This window comes from Astatotilapia calliptera, chromosome 5 (genome assembly GCF_900246225.1).
Source record: "Astatotilapia calliptera chromosome 5, fAstCal1.2, whole genome shotgun sequence".
Lineage (NCBI taxonomy): Eukaryota > Metazoa > Chordata > Actinopteri > Cichliformes > Cichlidae > Astatotilapia > Astatotilapia calliptera.
This window is the reverse complement of record NC_039306.1, coordinates 11,806,730-11,831,646: the sequence shown is the minus strand read 5'-3', so window position 1 is coordinate 11,831,646 and position 24,917 is coordinate 11,806,730. Positions and strand designations below refer to the sequence as shown.

At 39.9% G+C, this 24,917-nt stretch overlaps 1 protein-coding gene across 2 annotated transcripts; it reads left to right on the top strand.

Moving 5' to 3' along the window:
• The first annotated feature begins 800 nt into the window (after positions 1-800).
• Positions 801-24,786, top strand: pxk (PX domain containing serine/threonine kinase). 2 transcript variants are annotated; one of them, XM_026167253.1, is made up of 19 exons: positions 801-1,057; positions 5,181-5,231; positions 6,541-6,588; positions 7,785-7,971; positions 9,396-9,473; positions 10,252-10,325; positions 11,101-11,175; positions 11,455-11,559; positions 12,318-12,419; positions 12,523-12,684; positions 12,908-13,025; positions 13,146-13,224; positions 14,378-14,426; positions 14,520-14,597; positions 15,624-15,710; positions 15,864-15,927; positions 16,159-16,218; positions 17,463-17,491; positions 20,889-20,941. In XM_026167253.1, exons 1-18 carry the CDS (start codon positions 956-958, stop codon positions 17,477-17,479), a joined length of 1,536 nt encoding a protein of 511 aa, XP_026023038.1. In that variant the 5' UTR covers positions 801-955; the 3' UTR covers positions 17,480-17,491; positions 20,889-20,941. The 2 variants fall into 2 exon arrangements, with proteins under 2 accessions (XP_026023038.1, XP_026023037.1); XM_026167252.1 differs by lacking the exon at positions 17,463-17,491 and having other exon boundaries at positions 20,889-24,786.
• Positions 24,787-24,917: the final 131 nt, after the last annotated feature.

The following is a 24,917-nucleotide window of genomic DNA, read 5'->3' as shown; positions in this document are numbered from 1 at the left end:
TCTGACTTCAACTAGACATTTTCACCCACTGAGACGCTGCTTGGATGGTTGTACAGAAAGGTCCAAGCAGATCACCAGTTTGTGAGAACACCAGCCTGTCTGGCACTAACAACCATGCCACCTTCAGTCACTTAAATCTTCAACTCATTCTGAGGCTCAGTTTGAACTTCAGCTGGTTGTCTTGTCAATGTCTACATGCCTACCTGGCTTATTAGATAATTATATTAACAACCAGTTGAACGTGTACCTAAAAACTGGCTAGTGAGTGTACACTGGCAGAGCACTATTTAAAGCATTTCTAAACTAAACTCTAATCAAGTGGTCATAGTTAAATCTGATTAAATAATTTTTCAAAGGCACAAATCTTTTTTTTGTACGTGTCTGACTTCATTTCTTTCATTTATGGTTTAGTTTAAATATAGTTTATTTCACACAGATGGCTGTAGGTTTTTATTTTATTTCCATTACTTTATTTATTTGATTTATCTCTATCCTTCAACCTGATATTCATTGTTTATTTTTTGACATTTTAGACTAATTTAAAGGCAAATTAAAAAAAAATTTGGTTGAATGAATGTGTATATGACTAATAACAAATAAAAATGCTTAAAGAAGAAATGAAAGAAAAAACAAACATAATTGTTTAGATAAATTTTGACCAAAATTTTGTTAGTAATTCTAAGTACACAAAATAACAACTATCATTTGGAAATAGTTTGAGAAACCATTCTCCTCCAAACCAGCAGATGGCGACAAAGCTTCTTTACGGGGTTTCTCGATATCCAATTAAAACGGGGAATCTGCGTGACGTTTGCTCCGAGCTGCGCTTCCTGGTTACGGCATATCCAAGCTAGGCTATCAACTCGCTGGTTGTCTTCTCTCGGGTTTCCGCAGTTCGTCTTCCCCGCGTTGACAGACTGACATCAGATAGAACTTCCACCGCTAACCCTCCAGGATGTCTTTCCTGGAGAAGCCGGCCCCCGGCAGCCTGCTACTAGACGATACAGTGCCCCTGACGGCGATGATCGAAGCCAGCCAGAATCTGCAGTCCCACACGGTAAGTGTTATCCGAAAATCCCCGCCGGTTCACCGCTGACAGCCCGCGGCTTCAACCGTAAAATCGTTGTTAATGTTTCCTCAGCATGACTCACTCATTGGTGCTGCTGTGGCGAAAAATATTAGTTTTCGGGATTTTTTTTCTTACAAGGAGGCGTTTTTAAGTCGATGGCTATGTGGCTAGTTCAATTATCGGACACGCTGGACAAGACTAGTTTCGTTTTAGTGTAGTTTCCCAGACTGTTGCTGTCACTGATTTTCGGTAAGCTTTTCTGCTGATTACAGTGGAGCACTGACACTGGTTTCCCCGCAAGGATCGCTTTCAGAGTCCCCGTTTTTCATTATATACCAAAGTCCTTTAAAATATTTTGCGTTTTTAGATTATTGTTGAAACAGCAACACTCGTTGGCTGATGGTTTGTTTTTGTTTTTTGTTCTTAATGGGCTAATTTAATTTTTGGCATGCAGTCACTCTGAGAAAACAACTCAACTATATTCTGTAGTTATTTTCTTCAGCTGCATATTTTTTAGTGCTGAAAAACAAAAATGTGATTTTTGACAAGTTAACTAGAGCAGATCAAAGTGAGCGTTGGTCTGTGTATATGTAAGCTGATAAAATGTGTGATTATTATTAAGCAACTGCTGAAATCCACAGAAACTGTAAAATCTGATTTTTCATTGGAGTTCGGGGCGGTGTCTGATGGCGTTAAAGGCCAAAGATTTAGAGGCAAAAAGCAATGCCCATGTTACGTTATAGCAAAATGTGCAGCGTTACAATGAGAAGCGTTGGTGAATAAAGTAAACTTGGTGTCGTTGAACTGTCGCGGTTGTCCGATAATGGGTGCATGGCAGCCTGTTTGTTGTTGACAGTCCGGCTGCGATCAGCTGAGCTAGCCAGTTAGCTTAGCACGCTAATGTCAGCACTGTAAAATAGAATCATGTCTTCCACTGAAGGCACTAATACAGCTGGATGTGAGTATTAATCATTAACGTCCTGTTTCCACGTATTTATTTATATCTGTTAATCCACGGGGCTATTGTTTTCCCTCATTCTTCAGCCCACAGTGAGAATAAACAAAAATAAGCAGCTCTCTGTGCGTTTAAAGCTATGTTTTGCTCTTTGTGTGATGCCAGAACTGTCACAAGACCTTTCCAGAGTTTCCCAACATGTAAGCAGCTCCAGAATTAATGCAGCTCTGAGAGGACAGGCCTCTGGTTACTGCACTGTGCTCAGGCAGTAAAGTACTGCTAGTCATTCTGCTCTATCACCAATTACAAACAGCTGACTACACAGAAACAAACACTGATGGGCTTGAGTCTCTCACAGGGTTTCGTTTACAGTGATGTTTCCAACACTGCATTACAGGAGTGCATGCAATGGGAAGAAGCCATTAGATGCAGGGTTCTGTTTTAATTTAATTATTTAAATCATGTTTATGATGCACATCATAAAGTGTCAGTGTGCACTATGGAGGTTTATGGTCTCATTTGGCAGGTGTTACAGCACCTGACACAATCCAGTCAGTGCAACTGTTGTTGTTTTTTACATCTGCTGTTATAGACTCACTCTCTCCACCTCCATTCACTACTCTGAGTGTAATTCATTAGGGCAAAAAAGAGACAAATCACCTCATAAACAAAGTTTTCACTCTTCTGTGGATATGTGAATAATTTGATTATGGTGAGCTCTTCTGGCAGGTAATGTGCAGGTGAAATTCTAATGTGGTAACAACCTTACCGTAATTCGAAGATTTGGGGAATTTAAAGACTTGCTGTAAAATTTCATAACAGCTGGATAAAATTCTGGGGTGATTAGGCATTATTGGTCTGCGAATACAACAGGCGCAGTGTTGTGTTAACTCCCTTAAAAGGAGTGTATTCATTTTATTGTTATTTTTGGCCATTAGATTAACAAAAATCTAATGGCTAAAAATGCTCATCTGTCATCCCTCTGGATGTCCTCTTTCACTGCATCCACGAATATTCTCCGTGCTCTTCTTTTACTTCAACCTGAGCTGCCCCTCTGGCAGTACCTATTTCTGTCCTTTTTTCTACTCCTGTCCATCCTTGTTCCTCTGTCCCTCTCATTGAAAATCTGAGCATCTTAAACTTTGGTTCCGAAAGCTCTACTTCCTCTCTTTTTCTCAGTGGCTTCATCTCCAAACCACACATCATAGGAGATCTTAAAACCGTCCCTTTCTCTCTTGCTGCTGTCTTTTTGTCACAAATTACCCTTGACACTTATCTTCACCAACTCCACCCTGCTTGCACTCTCTGCTTCACCTGTTGTGTGGATGATAGTAAACTCATCCACCTTCTACTGGCTTTCATTCCTCTTCTCTTTAATGCATACCTCCACCTCTCCAGACTCTCTTTCACCTGCTCCCCCCTCTCACTATAGATCACAGTGTCATCTGCAAACATCATAGCCCGAATAAATCAAGTCAAGGTCGCTACAATGGTTCAGTGCACAAATTATAATTCAGTGCAGCTGTTGAATAATGAGAAATGTCAGTTTTCTTTTAGGGTATTTCCTCCTTTCATCATCTTACTTCTGCTAATGCAAATGACATGTGTTTGTTCTTCAACAGTGATCTGAAAACTTACTTTCGTCTTATTTTTGCTTTGGACGAAGATTTGTGATATAATTCAACATCACCTTGTTTTGTTATCCAATATGAGCAACAAAAACGAAAGTGAACGGAAACAGTAAAAAAGTAAAAGTTCAGCCTTTTGAAACGTATCCATGTAATATCTCAGAAAACTAGTATAAACACAATATTTGCTAGGCAAGAACAGGAAGTTCACATTCATCCTGACTGGTTTCTAAGATATACACATTTGGAAGCTGTACACGTCACTGAATATAAAACATTTTATAAAGACATCGACTAAGAAAACACATTTGGTTTTGTAGCAGTTGTGTATAAAAGTCATCGGTCTGGCCACCTCAGTGGACCTCATGTGAGTGACTTTACTTTATGAAACGAAAGGTTTTAAGAAAAGATAAAAAGACAGCAGTTCAAAAGGTGAAAGAGGAGCTGAGTTTAGTGGCCTGAAGCTACAAAATGTATTAACAAACATCAGCTGGGCGGCGGTGATTTTAGGCCTTTAGCTGTTTATGAAGCTGCTCGGCTCACATGATTGATTGCACGATTACAGCAGAAATCTGAACCTCTGAAAGCTTGAAATAGACGGTGAGTGGACTGAGAGGATTAAAGACGGGAAAATGCAGGGTTTACACGCTCGGTCCTGTTTTCATATTCGCGTCCATCGTTTCTGACGGTCGAGAAAATATTTTGCTCAGCAGCTTCATTGCAAAGATCTGTGACAAGGATGGCATGCGCAGGCAGATCCTCTGATGTGGATCATTTATGTGGAAATGAAACAGAAAGGGGATTCACCCAACATGTGTGAACTCCTTTAACGGTGCCTTTCCCGCACAGCTGGCCTCGCTGCAAGAGTTGTTTGTTTTGTTGTTCAATTTGTAGTTCAATTTTGTTTTCTTTAAGTGTTTTTATTAATTTTTATTTACTGTTTACTACATTTGTGCAAGTGAGTGGATTTTAGTAACAGTTTTGATCGTTAAAACATGAAACCTCATTAAAATCATTATCCTGCTTCCAATTTGGCTTTGGTGGAAACTTTTGTTTTTCACATTCACTCTTCACCTGGCCATCCATCTATACTATCCTAACCAATCCCCTCCCTTCCTTCCTTCTTTCCTTCCTTCCAACCAACCTTCACCTTTCCATGCACATCCATCTTTCTTTCCTTATTTTTCCCTTCCTGCCTTCCTCTCTTCCATCTATCCTTCTTTCTTTCAATTGTTATTTGTTTTCCATCCATCCACCTCCCTGCCTTGCTTCTTTCTTTTCCTTCCTTCCTTCCTTCCCTCCCCTTTTCCATCTTTCATTCCTTTCTTCCTCCATCTATCATCTATCCATTAATTTTGAATTCTTGCATCCTTCTTTCTTGCTTGCTTTCTTCTTTTTAGTGACTCTAAAAGGTTAAATTTAATCCAAGTGAAACCTTATTCTCAGCTCGGCTTTTTGTTTTAAATTACACAATTACACTATATAATAAAACAATGGTTCTATTTTCTATTTTTTCTCTGTCTCTCAGGAGTACATCATCCGAGTCCAGAGGGGTGTGTCTTTAGACAACAGCTGGCAGGTAAATCTTCTAATAACAACCTCAAATTGGTCACCTGGAGAATCAGTGGCCCAACATCCACAGTAGGCACATACTGTACTACAGCTGCCCTCACAAACGTGTAGATTGCGTTTGCTGTTTCATCCTGGCTTTTATTTGTTTCTGTGCATTTTTTTTCTCTCTGTTTGCTGATGCATCTGTTTTAGTCTTTAGCAGAAAATTGAAGTAAAACAAATGTGATTTAGAACAGAAGTAATTGTTGCTATACTCCCCTGCCTGTGTGCTGTCTCCTGATAAACATAAAACATATCAGCACAGTAATGCTGTGAGGAACCTCAAGTCATCTTGGGCCGGATATTTACTTTAACCCATGCCTTAAACAAACTTGTAGGACTGCTGTGTCATGTGTACAAAATTGAAAAAAAAAAGAAAAACATCCCGTCTCAGAGTGACAAAGAAAACCTCATTTTGCATACGTTTGTTAACTCTAGGCTGAATTGCAGTAATTTTTTATTATCGTGTTCCTTTAAAATCTTCCTGGAAAGCCTCCAGCTGATCCAGAGACTATAAAGAGAGAGCATATTTCTCCCACACTGGCTTCTCTTCTTTGGCTCCCTGTTAAATCTAGATATGAATTTAAAATCCTTCTCACATACGAAGTGTTGACTAATCAGATCCTATATCTCTTAAAGACCTCAAAGTATCTTATTATCCCAGGAGAGCATTTGCATTTGCATTTGCTCTCAGACTTCTGGTTTGCTTGTGGTTCCTAGAGTATTTAAAAGTAGAATGGGAGTCAGAGCCTTCAGCTAGTAAGGCCCCCTTTCTTTGGAACCCGCTCCTAGTTTTGATTCTTTCTTACTTTCCTTCTGAAAAAGCTGATAGTTTGGCTGGATCAGGTGACCTTGGAGCATCCTTTAGGTACGCTGCTATAGGCTCAGACTGCTGGGGGAACTTCATGTGATGCACCGAACACCTCTTTATACTCCTGATTTGGTTCTTTCTGTGCTACTCTTCTGTCTTCTCTTTCCTGCCCAACTGGATCTACTGAAGCTCTCTTCCTGTTAAAAAGGGAGTTCTAAAAACATCCTTTGTGTATCATTAGTTCAGTTTTCTTTTTATGATTTTAATTCGGAGCTTGCTGGAAATATCCACCCAAAATGTTTTTAGTGTTAAGCTGTGCAACTTGGAGGAACTTTAAAGAAGGCAGGATACATATGCTCACCTCACATTTTGCCTTCAAAGTCAACGTTTAAAGAATCTTAATGACCTGTAACGCTGCAGTCCTGACAGGTGTGTGTGTGTGTGTGTGTGTGTGTGTTTGTTGCAGGTGATTCGACGTTACAGTGACTTTGACGTTCTTAACAACAGCCTGATGGTGAGTTCCAGTCATGAACTGCATGACAGCGAATGAAGTATCACTGTGTTTCAGAGACTGACTCGGTATGTAGATCGTTTCATTGACGTTTGAGCAGTTTGAACATTGAATTCGTTATGCTGCTCGCATGAACGTCGTGGAAACGACACACTTGGAGACATCACATAGCTCACAGTAGTCAGCTGTGGAAATGAGCAGCAGTAATATGTGAGAGACTACAAGTGCCTTTAGACACTCATACAGCCACTAAAACAGTGTTGCCCAATCTTCTTCCTGTATGTGAAAGCTCAGAGACGGTTGGTTACGTCCGGTTCAAAACTCTGTTTACATTTTCCTGAAGGCTCGGCTGGTGGTATAAGAGGCCGGCAGTCATCTCTGCACTGATTCATTGTTATTAATGTGCAGCTGAAGTCTTAATTTTAGAAAGTATACAGAGACAAAATGCTACAGGTCTGCAGTCCACAACTACACACAGGGAGGAAATAAAAGCAATGGACAATAGTGGAAGTGCAAACACATACAGTAAGTGGGTTTTATGGATGTAAAATTTACGTTAAATGTTTCTGTAATCTAGTGTTCCTCCATTTTCAGAGAAAGTAGAACAATGCTTAAATCCGGGAAACCACAGTGTGCTCAGTCTGCAAAGCTTCTGCTGATCAGATTATGTTGTGGTTGCTTTTTTGGCTCTGCATATTTCTATGTTGCAATATACAGTGATGCAATACATATAAGAACATGAGCAGCAAATATTGGCATATAGAGGAAGTTTGCATTTCAAAGCTTTCTACCTGACAGGAACATAGACTGAGGAAAAGATCATTTCTATCTAATAATAACACTAAACACTTTATCAGTCAGTTATCATGTCTTCCTGAATGTAACAGTCAGTGGAGCTGGGTTGTATCTGACTGCTGAAGATATGATAGTTACTTGTCTCAGAGTAAAAACATATAATTCCTGGATAACAGGAAGTTAAACGTTTTTCTGCTGAGGCTCTGCATGCTCGTTTCCTCTCCATCGGTCTCACTCTGACCTTGACGTCCCATCAGCCCCCAGTCTTCAGTCAGCATGCAGAAGAACTGTGGAAAACACAGTGACTGTGATTTTCTTTCATGTAGTGTTCCAATATACAGAAAAAACATCTGTTTAAGCCTGTTGATAAAAATATGAATCCTTTTCTCTGTCCTCCTCTTCAGGTGTGCGGCATCACCCTCCCTCTCCCTCCTAAGAAGCTCATTGGAAACATGGACCGGGAGTTCATTGCAGAAAGGCAGAGAGGACTGCAAACTTATCTGGACACAATTACCCAGCATCCTCTGCTTTGCAGCTCCCTCCCAGTCAAGAAGTTTCTGGACCCCAACAACTACTCTGCCAACTACACAGGTTTGCTTGCTCTCCGTTTACTGGATTTCACACACGTCCGTAAGCTTGGCGATTCAGTGGATGTTTGGGACACATTCCTAAATGATCCTGTTAGCCCCCTCCTCTCGAATAAAACGTGAAACGGTTTCAGCTGATTTGATGCCAGAAGATGATTCATGTTTAGCTGTAGACAGAAAACAGCTCGCAAAAGCTCTTTGGCCACCAACAACAAACATGCTACACAGCCTTTATCTCACCTGTTTGATGGTGTTTAGCTGCATATGGTCCCATTAGGACCCAGGGTTAAGCAACAGAACAAACAGAAAATAGGACAGTATATAAAAAAAATGACTATTTTATTATTTTGTTTTCATATGCAGGAATGAACTACAAAAGTAATGTTGGTTTCTAAAATGTGACTGATGGGACTTAAAGGTGCAATCATGTCGGTTTGGTTTGGAGATGCATGAAAGGGTCTTGTGACAGATACATTTTTGTAGTTTTTAACATATTCTGACTTTGGTGCGACAGAGTGACTCAAAAGAGACGAAATATGAGACATGTTGCTGGTTTTTTTTGTTGTTTTTTTTAAACTTTAGTCATCATGCGGTTAATGTGATAAGATCAGCAACACACAGTGAGTGAAGCAACATCCGTTACTTTACAATACAGCCGTTCATGATTCATAACGATTGGTTATTTATTGCATATGAAACAATTTTCTGTCATTGTTGATTTCTTTTGAAGATTCAGAAATCATCAGATTCTCTGAGTTCTCCCGCCCAGCGACCACCAGAAAAGCCAGAAACACAAAAACGATAAACCCAAGATGATGTAACGCGTCAGTATCAGCTTAGGGGTCATGCACGTAAAAAACAAATACAAATAATAAAACACATTTAAAGCTTTATGAGCTCCAGTGGGCAGGGTTCATATCAGATTTGTCTTAGTTGTGAGAGCTGTCGTGTCATCTGCTCATCATTCCCACTTCCTGATATACCAGGAAGCAGATGACATTAAACGGACTGTTAGGAGCAACTGTCATGTACAGTATTTGGGCAGCTGTGTCGATGTGGCTGGTGTTTTCACAGTGTGTGTGTATGATCACTACAGTATGAGGTTCTGGAAACACTGCAGCAGGAACTAAACACTGAATGGCACATCTAGATTGCAATCCTGCAAGATGCAGAACTTTACACAGCTGTAGTTGACATCAAAATTATATATGAGTTCAGAAGTAAAAGGAAGCAAATTTGTCATGGGTCTCTTCCCAGTTTATTTTCTGACTCCTCATATGAAGATTTGTTTGTTTTGGTATATTTCCCACAACGGCTGTAGTCTGAGAACTCATACTTGCAGCTGCCGTGAGCCCATACTCAGAGAGAATGTAATTTAAGGAGACTTTAGTTTCATTAAAGTGTACTGTGTGGCTCTCTTTCTCTCAGAAATTGCCCTGCAGCAGGTCTCCATGTTCTTCAGGTCAGACCCAAAGTGGGAGGTCCTGGAGCCTCTCAGAGACATGGGTAAGTTTAAGTCACATGACATGTTAAAAAGAAATCGGACTGATTCAGTTATAAAACATTAGTGAACAGAGTGCTGTGACTGCAGTTTTTAGAGCGTTGTTTTCCTTTCTAATTAAGATGATCATGGAGAGGTTGGTGGTGTTTGTTCAGACCTTCCATCCAGCTGCTGACATCTGTTATTGTCAATTTATGTTAATCCTCCTACACTTTTTCTTTTAGATTAAAATGCAGTGACTATGGGTTTGTGTCAGCCATTATTTGAATAAATTGAAGTCATTAATTTAATTTATTTTTTGATAAATGGGGAGTAAGCTCAGTGTAATTGAGGACTGACATGTTTCTTTTGTATTTTTTTTTCTTGTTTTGTTTTTCTGTATTTTCACCTGTTTTATTCATTTTTGATTGTACAGCACTACGGTGCACCCTTGTTGTTTTTTAAATTGACTTGATCGCTTTAGCCTTTACAGCTGCAAATGTAATTATGAGAAAATGCTAACTGCTAAGAAGCTGGAGGAATTTTAGGGGGTGGCACAGAAGCTAAAAGCGTTGTTCTGCTAACGGTGACCGGCCAAACCAGTCAGTTAAGACTGAAGCAACAAAATCTGTGCAGCCTATGAGAGCGTAAAGCTGGATATGAATTCAGTGTTTTATTCGTGAGAGGAAGCCCGTGAAGGTGCCTGCAGTATATTAGACTAAATGTTTGACTCTTATTGGCTGAGTTACAGTTAAACTGAGGCGCTGTTTTCTGTTTGTGGTTTTTTTTTTTTTTTTTCTCCAGGCTGGAGGATCAGAAAGAAATATTTTTTAGTCAAAAACAAAGAGCAGACCAAAGAGAGGTACCTGCTGAGCTGGGTGAGTAAAACAGAAAGAATTCCTGTGACAATGAAAAATGATGAGTTAAAAAATATTGATTAAATATAAATGGTGGCTAAATATCATCTTTTGCCAAAAGCCTCTTCACTGCAGACAACTTGAAAGGCTTTGGAGCTCTTGCGGGCTCTTGTTTGATGAGTTATATTGTAGAAGCACTTATCATAAATATTTATTTTAATGGTTAACTGCATGTAAAGCTGCATGTATAGAATTGCCAATCAAATCATATGAAAACTGGTTTAAAAGTTTGCTAACTTTACCATAAATTACATTTTAAAAGCTTTTTGGAGAGATGAAGATTGTCACATCTCTCTGTGTTTGTAAGTCTGCTAAGGTGACTTTACAGCTCTTGACTTCTGGAAACTCTGATTTATGACTCGTGAGTTAAATCCTTCATATTTCAGTGTCTCAGCCTCCAAACTGATGGCAAGAATGTCAGAAATGCATTATTCAAATAATCTACATTAGATAGCACATGCTGTAATCACCAAAATATTTTGTTTTATAAGATACTGGCAGAGTTCAGAAGACAGTGCACAGAAACAGTTTTCAAGAGTTTAGCAAAAATATGTGGAAACAAGAAAAACTTTGCTCTTTTACATAAGACTTTTTTGGTAAAAATGTGACTATTAAGTGACATTTCTTCCCTCAAAAGCTCAGAAGACATCAAATGATTCAATAAAATTAGGTGATGTTATAGTATCACCCAGCAGGGTGGGGTAACACATGTTTTTGTGTGTGTGTGTGTGTGTAGGTGGACCTGGGTCCTGATAAGTTCCTGTCAGACAAAGACCTGCAGTCAGCCATAAAGCTGTTGACCAGCCTGTCTGTACGTACGCACCACATATTTGTCCAAGAATTAGACAAAGCAATCTGTGACATCAGAGCTAGCTAGTGACGTGATCATGTACCTTAATTTGTTAGATCAATTTAGAAACTGTTCATTCTGATGAATTGTCAACTGACAATCCAGCTAAAGCTAGCCAGCTTTGCACATAAATGGCAAAGTTGACTTCACTATAAATGGTATAACAGACAAACACCTGATCAGAGTTGCATATGTTTCCATTTATAGCCTGTAAGTGATTAGACTCCTCTTCCTCGACAGATCCCATATCTCTGTCCACTGTTGTTCTCTAGCACCAGTGAGTCTTCAGCGCTGCTCATCCGGCCGTTCAGTGAGAAGGGCTCTCTGAGAGACCACATCTGTAAGGTAAACAGTCTGTGTGCTCCAGTCAAACTTTCAGATAGTCAAACAGCATCTGAACCAAAGAGAGGCGCCCTGAAATTTCAGCCTAATTTCATGAGTCACAGTTGATGGAACCACTTATTTCTATATGCACATGGTTTATAGTTTTTTTGCACTATTCATATTTTCCCAGTAAGTCAAACTACAATGTGTAAAACCAACAAAAGACAAAGCACTGCTAGCAGTTATTAAATATTAACAATTATTAACCATAATCCCTCTACCAAAGTCAAAAATGCAGTTTTGTCAGATTCTGCCTGCATTAAAATTGTGCCGGGAATAACACCTGACTTGCCTCCGCCCTACTCAAGACAACTCCTGTCAGTTGTGCTTAAAGTAGCGTTGGGTCTACTTTTTGCAGAAGCTGTGTCAAGCTCCACGCAACAGGTGAGGGAGGCAGGAAGTCAGACGTAGGAACGACATGGAGAAACTGATTTAAACACCCTGAGTAGACTAAACACTCCTAAATGTCTCCCTGTGTGATATGAAGCCATAGCTGAGCAGCATCAGTTGTTAAATTTAAAATAAAACATCGCTGGTGTGCTTTTTACAGAATAGCATTCATCATATTGGAACACATGGGTTGCATTATGGGACTTTTATTGCATGAGGAAGGATTCCTGTATGCGTTGCATTGGTGTGTTTCCTTAAAATAGGCTTGATCAAGCTGTGTTTGTCAAGTTGGTCAAAAGTAGTTCAAACAAAAATCTTCCTTTGTCCAGGTGAAGCCCAGGGAGAGTTACCTGAAGAAGTACTGCAATCCAAAGAAGAGTCAGGGCCTCGAGCTCCCACACATAAAGCTGTACGGCCGACAGATTTTGGAGGTACAGACACACATATACACACAGTCACATATACACACACACATGTATGCACACATACATATATATACATACACTGTGTGACTATCTCTGTGTTTATATCCAGGGACTAAAGCTCCTCCATGACGCTGGTATATTTTTTGGTCACCTGCACACGTCTAACGTTCTTGTCGATGACGGCGTGTGTCGACTGATGGACGTGGAGAACGGCATGCTGGGAGTTCCCTCTGCACTGCGACCTGCCTTCACCCAGTTCAGAAAAATTAACGTATGTGCGCACACTGACTCAGTTTGGATTAGCCTGATTAGTTGAGGCTAAAATAAGACCTAAACCTAAACACAGAGATTCTTTTTATCATTGATGTAGTTAGTGTGACCTCTGAAATGATTTATTAAGAACTGAGAGACTAAATAAACCAAGTGTGCCAGATGATCCACAAACTGTTGTTTGAAGGTTTGAGAGACAGAAACTGTTTGTGTGTTTACGGCAGACCACAGAGAGCATTGATGTCTTCTGCTTTGGACATTTACTGTACGAGATGACGTACGGCCGACCGCCAGACAGCGTGCCCATCGAGCAGTACCCCCCTGCCCCCTCCACAGCTGTGGGTCTGTAAATACACACACACACACACACACGCATCCTGTATTTTAATATGTAGAGACCGAATGTCTAAATGGAGCAATTGCAGTTTTATTGTTGCTGATCTTTGATGGTTTATTTTTCAGGGTCGGTGCTGCAGTCCATTCTGTCCACAGAAGCCTGTAAAAGTGGGATGCCAACAGTGTCGGCACTCATGCAGACGCCGTGAGTTCACCTCTTTTTATTTTTTAAAGTAAAACACAGCTTGAAAGCCCTCGGGGAGTCTTTGTTATCCCACAAGCGCACATAGGAGCTTTTTTATTTATTTTTTAAAGTTATGTCTACACAAACCCAAAAAAGGACTGTAAATGCATGTTCTCTCCATCATAGCTGCAGAAATCTGCCAAATGTAAAGATTCACATAAATCAGCAGTTTGTCTGCGGACAGATGACCTTGTTTCAGTTTCTGTAAAATGAGGTTGTCTTACAGTCTTGTTTCCCCACCATCAGCCCAGAGAACCAGGGCCTTCCTTCATCTGGCTTCTTGTCTCTGACTTGTTGACATTGTTAAACTTGTCAAGGGCCAAAGCTGGTATAGTTCTCAGGGTCCTCAAAAGCATGCAAGCCTGCCCTCTTTGGCACTGTGACATTTGCACATGAGTGGGAGAGGACTTTCCAGCTAAATTACTCCTAATTCAGTTACGCTTTTTCTGTGTGAAACAAACCTACAGTGGAGAGGATGAAAAGAACACTTTATAAGGCTCCTATACAGATTGTGTGATACATGGCTTTTAATGCCTTTTATTTATTTATTTTTAGATAATGAGGTAAGCATATGTTCAAATAATCCCTGTGAGACAAAGGTTCAGATGTCAGGCTGCTATAAACACTCAGTTTAAGACTGTTTTTACCTTGACTGCCTGAAGGACTGATGAGCCCCTTTTAATGGCCACTGTCTGTTTGTCCCGCTTACAACATTTGGATGAGATTAATTTGTGCTGACTGTTTCACCCTCTTTTACTTCTCAGTAGATTTTAATATCATTAGTTTTTGCAATACAGCCAACTAGTGACAACAAAGTGTTGTGCTGTGTTTTTGTACTTCACACATTACAATAGCCTTTGAATAGTCAGGGATTGTGAACTGGGTGAGCTACTGCATCACTGACATTCCGGTTCTGCTCCTGGCTCTGTATGATGTCAGTGAGAGGAGGACATCCTCATGTGGCTGCATCGGGTACACAGCTTTGTCTGTGAGAGCTAAAGCCTCAGCCACTGCCTGTTCAATTTTGTGTTTATGAGCGGCAGACAGTCACATAGAAGCTGAATAAAGAGAAGTGTAAGGTTTATTTTTCTGAGCCAAAGTTTTTGTTTTCCAGGCTTTTCAGCGATGTCCAGCTTCAACGTTCAGAAAAGCTCCAGATTAAGGTGAGCGGTTTAGTTTGACGTTATTGCCGTGAGTTTGTTCAACAACAAAGATGAAGAATAAAAACAAATAATATCTTAAATATCCTCCTCCAGGTCCCCGGCAGGCTGAAGGAAGCACTGAAAGCAGCAAAGGAGAGCCTGGAGAAAAGGCTGCTAGAGGAGCAGAGACTGGTGGGTCAACATTCTTCTGTCCTCCCACAGTACTTGAGCAATAATTTTTCTGCATTGCTGTTTGTTTCTTTTTCTTTCTTTTTTTTTACTTTTGCGGTTTAGCTCAGGCTTAATGCTCCACAGATCACTGTATTTCCCATAATCCTTGATAATGTAGGTAGAATATTTCCAAGTCTGTCCACTCTGTCGGTAAACACAAAAAGAGGAAGTTTTAAGCTTAAGACAGCAACTTTGTAGAAACTTGCCTTGATTTGATTAACACAGACGGTTACGGGAACAAAGACTCTGTATTTTCCCCCACCTGCATTAAAAGCACACAGGAAAGTATGACCAGTATGAGTAAGAGGAAAGATTTAAGAGAGACCTGAAAAAGTGTGAATCTGTTCTTGATCAGTTTGGTCACAGTCATCCAGGCTGGATTTCACCAGAAGAGAAGAACATGGGGTAAAAAGCTGTGTGAGCAGCATTGTTAGTAAAGTTCAGCTAGTAGGCTGACATGTTGTGACATGAATCATACACCTGGTGTCTCTTAAATCACTGTAAACATTTTGGACTTTCTGTGTGAAACAAATAAGGTGAAATCAGTTTATGGCTATAGACTGTATATTAAAGATGGATGCGGCTTACAGATGCTTTAATGTCTCAAACCTGCACTATTTCTAACAGCCAGCAGGGGGGGGGGATCTTTTTTTTTCCTGATGAGTTTATAGAGTCGCTAGCTTCAAGTCTAAATGAACACAAGTTGATGTTCAAATGCTTGAGGCTTCTAAGGTTTTGCCAGTGGATGATGTAATGTTGGCTATGTCCATCTATTATATACAGTCAAGACTCAAAACTCTCGGGTGACCCAGAAAAACAAATTTATTCTGGTGTTATTTGCTTAATTTGTTCAAGAATATTCAGCGTCAGAAATACAGGATACACAGATCTACGAGCACGTCTAAGTGCAGTGTTACAGGGTGGCCAGTTTTTATGAGAAATTTCCTGATGTTGAAAATAACTTTCTGTATGACTGTCTGATTGCAGCTGCACCAACACAGGAGGTTGACCAGAGCTCAGTCTCATCACTGCTCAGAGGAGGAGAAGAAGAAGAGAAAGATCCTGGCGAGGAAGGTCAGCACGCACGAGCAGCTCTAATTAAAGTTTAACACCTCCTCTGTGATGAAAACGGGTTGTTGTTTTCTGTCTGAAGTGAAATACATTTGATATACACAGCCTACAGATCGTTCCAGAATTAAACACACAGCTATGTTTTTATCTTTGCAGAAGTCCAGACATTCAGCTTATGAAAATGAAGAAGATGTCTCGGTCCGAAATAACAATAACTCTGGTAGGTTGCTGCTGTTAGAGGCATTTCTTGGCACACGAGCGCCGCCGCCATCTGTCAATGAGATCAGGAATTTAGGACAGAGTATGTGAGGCTGGCTGTGATGGCACATGCAGCTTTCATCTGTTACTGTTAAAGAGACCATCTAACCTCTAACATGCCAGGAGATGTTAAAGTTTAAGGGTCACTCTCAAGTTAAAGATGATTAAAGGGGTTTCTTTGTCCCGTCTTCAGGTTCTGGAGCTAGTTCCCCGCCCACATGCCCCTCCTCCCCCACTCCCCCATCAACCACAGGTACGTCGGTCAGACTGTCTTTACAGCTGTCACTTTAACTGCCTGCTTTTCTCCCGCCTGTCTCTTTGTTTTGGACATTGTCAGACAGACTGTGTCGGGCCCCCCTGTGACGAGAACCTGCCAGGGCTGTGCTGTGACTCACATCAATAACAGTTTTCATCTGAAATTTGCGTGTTTGATTATAAAGACTAATCATTAACTTGAAATGTCTGTCTCTGTCTCTTCACCTCTTCTCTCATCGTGTGGTTTTCAGGCAGGTATCTGTCTCTGCAGTAGTAGTACATCTTATTGACTTTGTTTTGTCTCTAGGTAGGTGAATGCAGGGTGGGAAACCTGGATGTTTCATTTCATATTTTAAACTTTAAATCTGCCAAAATTTTGTATTTTTCTTACTGTTTAAAAAAAGAAAAATCTACGTGCTGTGTGTCGGTCCATCCCCAGTGGTATGAAACATTGATGTAGCCACAGTTTCATCATCTGAAAACTGAACCACAAGCTTCTGGGATGGTCTGTTTCACACAAACGGCACCAGCAACACACACAATGAAGAGGGTTAGTTTATAATGACTTGAAATAAGTTCAGCAGAAGCTGATCTGCTATAACTTCCTGTGTCAGAGCACCTGTCAGTCAACACAGCCACGCCTAAAACTCTGTTATCAAGGTGGTTAAGCTTTTCATCCATCCATTCTCTTGCGCTTTTTGTTTTAGTATTTTACTGTAGTTTTAATACTTCAGCCTCGTTTGAAAGAAAATGGGATGGACAGGCAGACAAAAGAAAACCATAATACCTTCAAACACTTTGAGGAAGTTTCTTTAATTTTGGTACAAACCATAGACTGTATTCAGAAGATGGACATAGCCTTTGGTATTCTCCATTTCTAAACTTGGCACACAGATTGTGCTTTTTTTTTATTTTTTTTATTTTTTGTACTTAATACCAAAGCGCTGGTGCTTTATGCCATCTAGATTTCTCTGCAATATATTTAATCTAAACTTGGTTCAAGACATACATCTGTAAACTGTACATCATATAGAGCAGCAAGAAAAATATAAAATGTCACCAACTTACAAAACCTGCTGACACAAAGTCAACACCAGCTTCCTTCCCTACTGTTAGTGTCTCCTCTCTGCTTTCCTCTCCCTTCTCCTCGTCCTGGTGATACTGTGTAAATGCTGATTGGTCCACTGAACAGATAACTGTCATCTCCTTCTCTCTCTCCTTCCTGTGCTGTCTCCACTGTAGAGCATGCTCCATTCTGACCGTGTCTTTGGGTAAAGTAAAAGATTCTGATGTCAATGATGATGAAGGTCTCCAGTGGGTTTTTTTTTTTTTTTTTTTTTTTAAAGCTGTTGTATACCCCAGTTCCTCGTTATAAGACCTGGTCACATTTATGAAGGCCGCTAATGAAGGAAAGAGATTGATTTAAACTGTTTGGTCTATTTGTAATCAGACTTTTATACTCATGTCCATTAATCCTTTATCTTTTTTTTTTTTTTTTACGCTGTCAAATAGTCTTTGATTCAGAAACATCAGCAGCGTTTGATCATTTCAAACCAAACTGCCAAACTGAGTTTATGTAATCACTGTGTCTTATTGGCTAATCTCGCTCTCATAGGTTTGAGTCCTGAAATGAAAAATGAAAGAACTTGTTAATGGGGGTGTACGCACATCTTTAAAAAAAAAAACTCACAATCTGCAATGATTTCCAAACATCACAGGCGGTCAAACTCCTTCTTGACTTAGACCGGCTGTTTTCATTGGAGATTGTGATTGGTCAGCTTTGCCTGGTCAGTCTGTTAGAGCACGTCTGTCTGTCTGTTTGTTTTGTCTGATGGTTATTTGGTTAGGGTGAGGTGACACTATTTTTTCTTTTTTCCATCATCATCATTCCAACACTTTGTGAGGTGGTATTAGTTGAATTTTCTCTGTGCCATTAGCTGTGAAATGTCTTTTCATTTTACCCCCATAGCTTTTCCTCCCTGCCTTACACAGCTCTTCTGCAGATCACAAAAAACTCATTTTATTTAAGGTTTTTCTGTATCTTTTGTTTTTATTTTTTATTTTTATTACATATTCAGATAATTCTTCGTCCACAGCAATCTTAAAGAAACTAACTTTTGGATTAAATGGGTGTTTTTAATATGCATATATAACTGGCCAAAACCTCTTTCTTTAGGCCCAGCAATAAAAACATCTCATCAGTTTTATTTAAACCAAGTAAATAACTGTTCAGAGGGGCTTGAGGTTTCTCCAAACCACAGATGGTCTGAAAGGTCAAGTCAGTGCTGAAGACCCTTAAACCTGTCAAGGCCAGCAGGCGGCGATTTGTGTGGTTGCAAAAAAAAAGGGCAGCTGTATGGATGTATACGGGGAAAATGGCTCTTTCCTGAGGAGTTAATGGGTTCAATTGGTAGTCTCGGGTCATGCTGAATAAAACATGAAGTCCATTTTGTAAATTGTGATGATCATAATAGTCAGAAAGAACCATCATCTTCCTTTACTTGTCACCTCTGGCTTCTAAACACCAAAATGAATGAGAATCAGCTCAAGCCTTCGTAACCAGACTAAAACAATGGGTGCCACTGTGGCAGCATGGTTTTAATTATTAATTTTTTAAAAAATTTTTTAGTATTATTATTGTTGTTGTTGTTTTGTTTTTTTTTATTTTTTTTTTATAATACTGTTTATTGTACAAACTTGTTGTCAGTTGGTCAGACGCAGTCTGTAGGAGGTGGCATTGTCAGTGATGACAGGTGTCATTGAAACTGATGTAAACTGTATGATTTTGTGATCAATTTTAAAAAACAAACAAACAACTTAACTTTAAACATTCCAGCTCATTACAGTAGCAAACCTTTACAAAACCTAATAACTGAAACAATGTGACACTTAAATCGGGTGCACAACATGTGGTCACAGATTTCAGTTCAAATTTGTCGATTTAACCGTGAAATGTGGTCTCACTGAGAGTGTAGCTGTGGACGTTAACAGAAGAGTCATCTGAATATTACATGAAAAATCCCTGAAGGTCACTGTGGTTGCCAAACGTAATGAAAGTGATCTTGTCACACAGCTATCCTGGAGAAAAATCAGTCGCCACAAAAGGTTCTGCACTCGCTAAATTATTACAGTTGGATTTTTATGTTTAAAAAATCATCAATCATCCCCAAACACCCTGAGTGCACAGAACGGTTTCTCCAGGTCGGCTGCCATCTGTCAGACTGATGGATGTCCTTTCATTATGTCACGGATTATTCACTGTGGAGTTGGCGAACTCCAGTCGCGGCTATTGGCCTCCGCTTTACCCACATGTTAACGCTTCCCAGCATTTTGCTTCTTTGCCTGTAATCCCTGACTTTCACGGAGCTTGGGGATGCAGAATGGCGCAGCTGTAAGAGGCGTAACGGGTTTGAGTTCAATTCACCATCAGTTCAATGTTCAGGAAACAAAGGAATATGAGGCCAAAAAGTCCCAGAATGCACTGCTGTAAGAGTCATCCAATCAGAGAGAGCTTGGAATTCTGTTGCTGTGGATGAAGTTGGAGGTTCTGGAACTTCAGCTGAACATTCTAGAACTCTGATTTCATTCTGATAGAAGCTGGTACTGAAGTTCGTGAGTGCTGCTCTAACTGGAGCCGTTTGTATAGAGAAAAGGACAAAAGAGACCTCACTAACTACATGTGTATTAATTTTAAGAACCACTAGACTGTGTTTCTCACAAGTATTTGGAGAAAACATGTCCGAGTAGTGTCAGGAATTGAGTTGTTCCATTGAAATTGATGATGGATTGAGTTCAGCCTGGTCATAGTGATATTTGAGATTGCTGCTTTCACAAAGATAAAGTCTCTCTGGAAACAGCGCCCATCTTTTCTTTAGACACATAAAATATCATCAAGACAATATCTAAATAAAGTACATAAAATGCATTTATGTGATAGAAGTTATGTATTAACGGGTATAAATTAGAGCTGTGAGGCATGTGTTCCATTTGTGACACATAGGTATGTATATTTTAGATTCAGTGCAGAGATTAATTCTTCCTAGTGATGTCTTTTGTAATCACACACTTAGAAAGACCTAAATTATGCTTCAAAGGTGGCAACGATTATAAAAGGTTTCCTTAAGTATCAAACTAATCCAGTGATTCATGGATAAACTTTAAAGAGAAACTAATAACCAAAATGTGAACAGATACAGGCCAGTTAAGTGACCATAAATATCAAAAATCCCTTTGGTACTAAACATTTGTCCCAGTTTACAAAAAAATAAATACATTTGTACCTCCAGATGACTCAATTGAAAATTTTCTTTTGCTTATTAGAAATTACCAAAATGACTATAAATTATCAAATGAGTACAAAGTCGTGGATACCCAAACTTCAGTCTTACTGTGTTTCTTTGTGGAACTGGTTTACTTTCTGCCAGTGTTAAGTGTCTCCATTAAAACTGACAGTGGGCAGGTTAGTGTTCATGTGGAAATAATTAGGTGAAACATGATCATCCTTGTTTAGCGTTCCAAGTTCTTTTAGATCCATAAAGTTTTCCAGGTTACTTCAGATCAGAACCAGATTCCAGAGCATCTTTGTGCAATCAGCTGCAGAGGAATATTCCCTGAAACCTTTGTTTTTCCTCTAACACTTCCTCCTGTTTATGCTTGTCTCGTACCCAGGATCCCACACTGCTCCTGCCCCTCCACCTCCTCCACCGCCACCTCCTCCCCCCTTACAGGACTCATCCTCCTGTCCTCCTCCTCCTCTGTCCTCCTCTAATGGAGCGGGAGGAGGCCGTGCCGCCTTGCTGAGCTCCATCCAGACCTTCAGTAAGGGCAAACTGAAGAAAGCCGATACCATCGACCACAGCAAACCCATCGTCTGACCACGTCCACTGACACAATCTGTCCTCAATATGGCAACATGACCGACACACCAGTTCTGCACTGTGGTGAAGGCCCTCCCCCAAGATGTGAAAAAATCACTAACAAAAGATCCAAGTACAATTTTTTTTTTTTTGTTTTTATTGCTGTTTCTGCTTCTCCCCCCCCCCCCCCCCCCCCCCTGCTTTTTTTTTAACTTTTAATGTATTGCTGTGGTTGGAGAGACTCGAGGACAGGTGGGGTAAAATGGCGACCCCTGTTTGCTCTTTGAAACATGCTGGACAATCTTAGGCACCTTAAGGTTTTGTCTTTTCTGGTTACTTTGTCCTTAAAAGACAGACAACGGATAAAAACCGGGAAACTGAATCGGGTGAGCTTTTCTTCTGGCTGATCTGCGGACAGCCAGCTGGCTTAATTTTTGTTCTTTGTGCTTGTAAAAGTAGCACTTAAAAATGTGTGAGAAGAAATTGTGGAGCAACCATGGATTCCTGCCCCCTGCTCGATGGTGAAGTTGCATTTTGTGGATATAGGACTCTTAATTTCAGTACTTCGATGGTGTCAGAGTGCTTCACCAGTCCTGAGTATGGAGTAGACCAAACTTTCCTTTTAAATCATCTCTGAACAGATGATTCAGGCTGAGGCTGAGCACAACCTGTGCTCAGCCAGTTTCCTCACAACTGAGCTGCAAAACACACCTACAGGTCGTCTCTGTCTGTAATTAACTCATCGTCATGCCGTGTATTGAATTAAAACAAAATACCAATGCAGTGCATTGTTCAAGAAAAAGTCAACTTCCTGGTTTGAGAGTTTGAAAGCAGAAAAAAAGTTTATTTGCTTCTTATTGATCTGCAGATATTTTTCAGTTGAGTATCAAACATCACATTGAAATTACAGACAGAAATGACTGGAGAGCAAAAGTGTTTGTTGCAGCACAAAACAGTGGAGGTTTAACCGGCGCTCTGCTCATTGGTCTGTTTCTCTGCATTGCATTTCCCCCAGTTGTCTCCACAGTTCTTCAGACTGTACCCTCTCTCTCACGAGCTCTTTAAGCATGAAACAATCCCAGTTTAGATTGATTCTGAACATCTTTATCTCCTTTTTTCCCCCTTCTTTTGGACCAAACTGGCGCAATATTTTGCACGAGGCAGAGCACAAAACGAAGAGCAGCTAAATGAATAGGAAGCTACAAACTACACTACGTGTGTTTTCATCCAGCTGTTTGTTTGTGCACACTTATTTGATGATGGTATGAGGGGGCAATGGGAGGTTTAGGAGAAATAACCCCCCCAGAAATAAGAGGTGGGAAAAGTATAATGGAGGGAGATGTGATGTACAGTGTTTAATAAATTTATTAACCACCTGTTATAAAAGAAAAACCATTAGATCAGAGCTATATCATTATTTATGAGGCAAACTGAATTCATCTTTTTACAGCCAAATGTGAGCCGGCACTCTGGAGTGCTGTGAGTGGAAGTCAGAAATAAATCAATCAACATTCAACCACAAGCTTTTCTGTTCAGAAATACATGTAAATGACTCTAATTTGGCATCTTAATCAAAATATATCATGCTTTAATTTTGTTCTTGTAAAACAGTAAATTTCCAAATTCATGGATAACAAAAACAAGTATTTTTTTTTTTTTATTATTAGAAATATTTTGATTCAAAAACTTGCACATTCTGCTACAGAAATGAATAAAAGAACAAATTTGTTAATTACCAATACTGATTACTTATGCAGCTGGGGCATAAACCTTATGCTGGGAGGTGGACTAATAAATTTAGGCGCTGTGCGTGAAGCAAGTAACATCTGTGTGAGGAAATAAGGTGTGATTGTGTGCATCCCAGCTCCTTTCACTCACAGTTGATGAAAACAGTTTCCCAGAATTCTCCTTAGCTCTGCGCTACAGTTGGATTAAAGGGAAATGAACAATAACATTAATGCTCTCACCTGGTATCCTCACAGTCTCTCATTTTAGTGCAGCATGAATTTAAAATTAGCCGCCTGCTGTTGAGGTTTATCGTACATCATTGCGTCTGTACTGCCCCGCATCAGAGCAACTTGGATGCACAGCGACGAGCAGCTCGGCATCTGATTGTGTGCAGGGTCTTAAATTAATCTCACATCACATTTTCTCCTGACCTAAAGTAAATCCTCAATTTTTTTTTTTTTTTTTTTTACCTAATTTTATTTTGGTCCATCAGTCTCTTCACGTCACTGACCAGAGTCCAGATCATTTCTAATCATCCTTCCATTCACAAGTAAACTACAGATAATGCGTTGACATCAACATTACAACATTACATGTACTTCTGGGAATAGTTAACCTAATGCCACAAACTATGGAAGTTTGAACCAAGGCTTTAGATATGTAACCGGTTCATTATTGACCTGAGTGTATTTGGGAAGATTATTCTTGCTCATATAACTGTTTCTTTCCAAGCATGCAGTGCTGTGTAACATTAAACACAAATAACATTCAGCACTAAAGTTTTGTGGATGAAGTGCAGCCCCATAGAGCTCAGCTCGCCTTCAGGATTAACTTCAGACCCTGATATCTGATTTTGATTCTTTAACATTTGTTTTTTTCCTCTGTTTTAATGTTTGTGTCCAGACTTTTGTTTGTTTTTATTGTGCCATACCCATTTGGGTGATAGTGCCTAAAGAAATCTGAATGTTTTTTTGTTATTGTACATGACAGTATGTCACATGGATCTCATCGGTTTGTGGATGGTAGTATGCCAACGCTTCAGCATGTGGCTTAGACTGGTTAGCAATTAACAATAGTCCACGTGTCTGTATAATTATTAAGCATTACTGAGTCATGATGTTATCAGATTATTTGTTCTTTCTGACAGCAGAAAACCCAAAAATATTCAGTCTGCAGTGAAAGAAAGCATTTCAGAGCAGATAATGCTGACTCACTACTTTTCAAAATTCTTGGCTGATAAGTTCTGTGCTTTAGATCCATTTCTGTCCAATCATCATGAAGGTCATCAGCTTTTTTTAAGTCTAAGTCTGCTGATGATGCAAAACAAAAAATTTTGCATATTTGATTCAAAAGAGGCAGACTGACTGGCCCTGTGCTGAGTTAAACTAACAGGGCTACAACCTGATTTCAATTTACTGGACAGATTTGTGGTAAAACCTTGTAAATCTGCAACAGAAAACACAACAGGTGAATAATTATGCCTTTAAATTACGTGCAACGTTTACAGCTGTCACCACAGGACAGACAGGACCCACTGTGTGCGACAAACTGTGGCCACCTGTGGTGATTTATTCCTGATCACCCAACTTGTGTGCTGAAGCGTTGGTGGCTGAATCTGGAGCTCAGGTGAATCCTGTAACCTAAGGACTCTTTAAAAACCAAGTTTTTAGCCCTTCGATGACAGCTCAATGCTCAAATAATTTACTTTCATCATTCAGTGCAATCAGCCCAGTGTGAATGCTCATTATGTTTAACCAGAATGTGTCTCTGCAGCACTTTAGAGGGGTGGAAGCCCGGTCCATAGGGATGTTTGTTAATAAAAATAATCCAAGGCAGCGAATTCTCTCTAATCTCCTGAGGAGTGTATTAATGCAGCTGCAAGAGGACCCCCTCATCATCAGCAAACATGAAATGGATTTGGCATCCCTGCTGTGATAAATAATACTTGTATCAAATGAATAAACATTTGGGGAAAAAAAACAGTTTCCTGTTTATTTCCACATGTTTGTTACAGTTGTGATGAACAGTTGAAGATGGAAAAGGCATGATGTGACATCTTATATGGAAGCTTATCAACAAGTTGAAAGGTTTGCTCAGGGAGGGATTCTTACAG

Coding starts and splice junctions, on each gene's coding strand:
- pxk (XM_026167252.1), top strand. CDS start 956: ATGTCTTTCCTGGAGAAGCCGGCCCCCGGCAGCCTGCTACTAGACGAT. Junction 1,058..5,180: donor AGAATCTGCAGTCCCACACG/GTAAGTGTTATC, acceptor TCTGTCTCTCAG/GAGTACATCATCCGAGTCCA. Junction 12,685..12,907: donor CCCAGTTCAGAAAAATTAAC/GTATGTGCGCAC, acceptor TGTTTACGGCAG/ACCACAGAGAGCATTGATGT.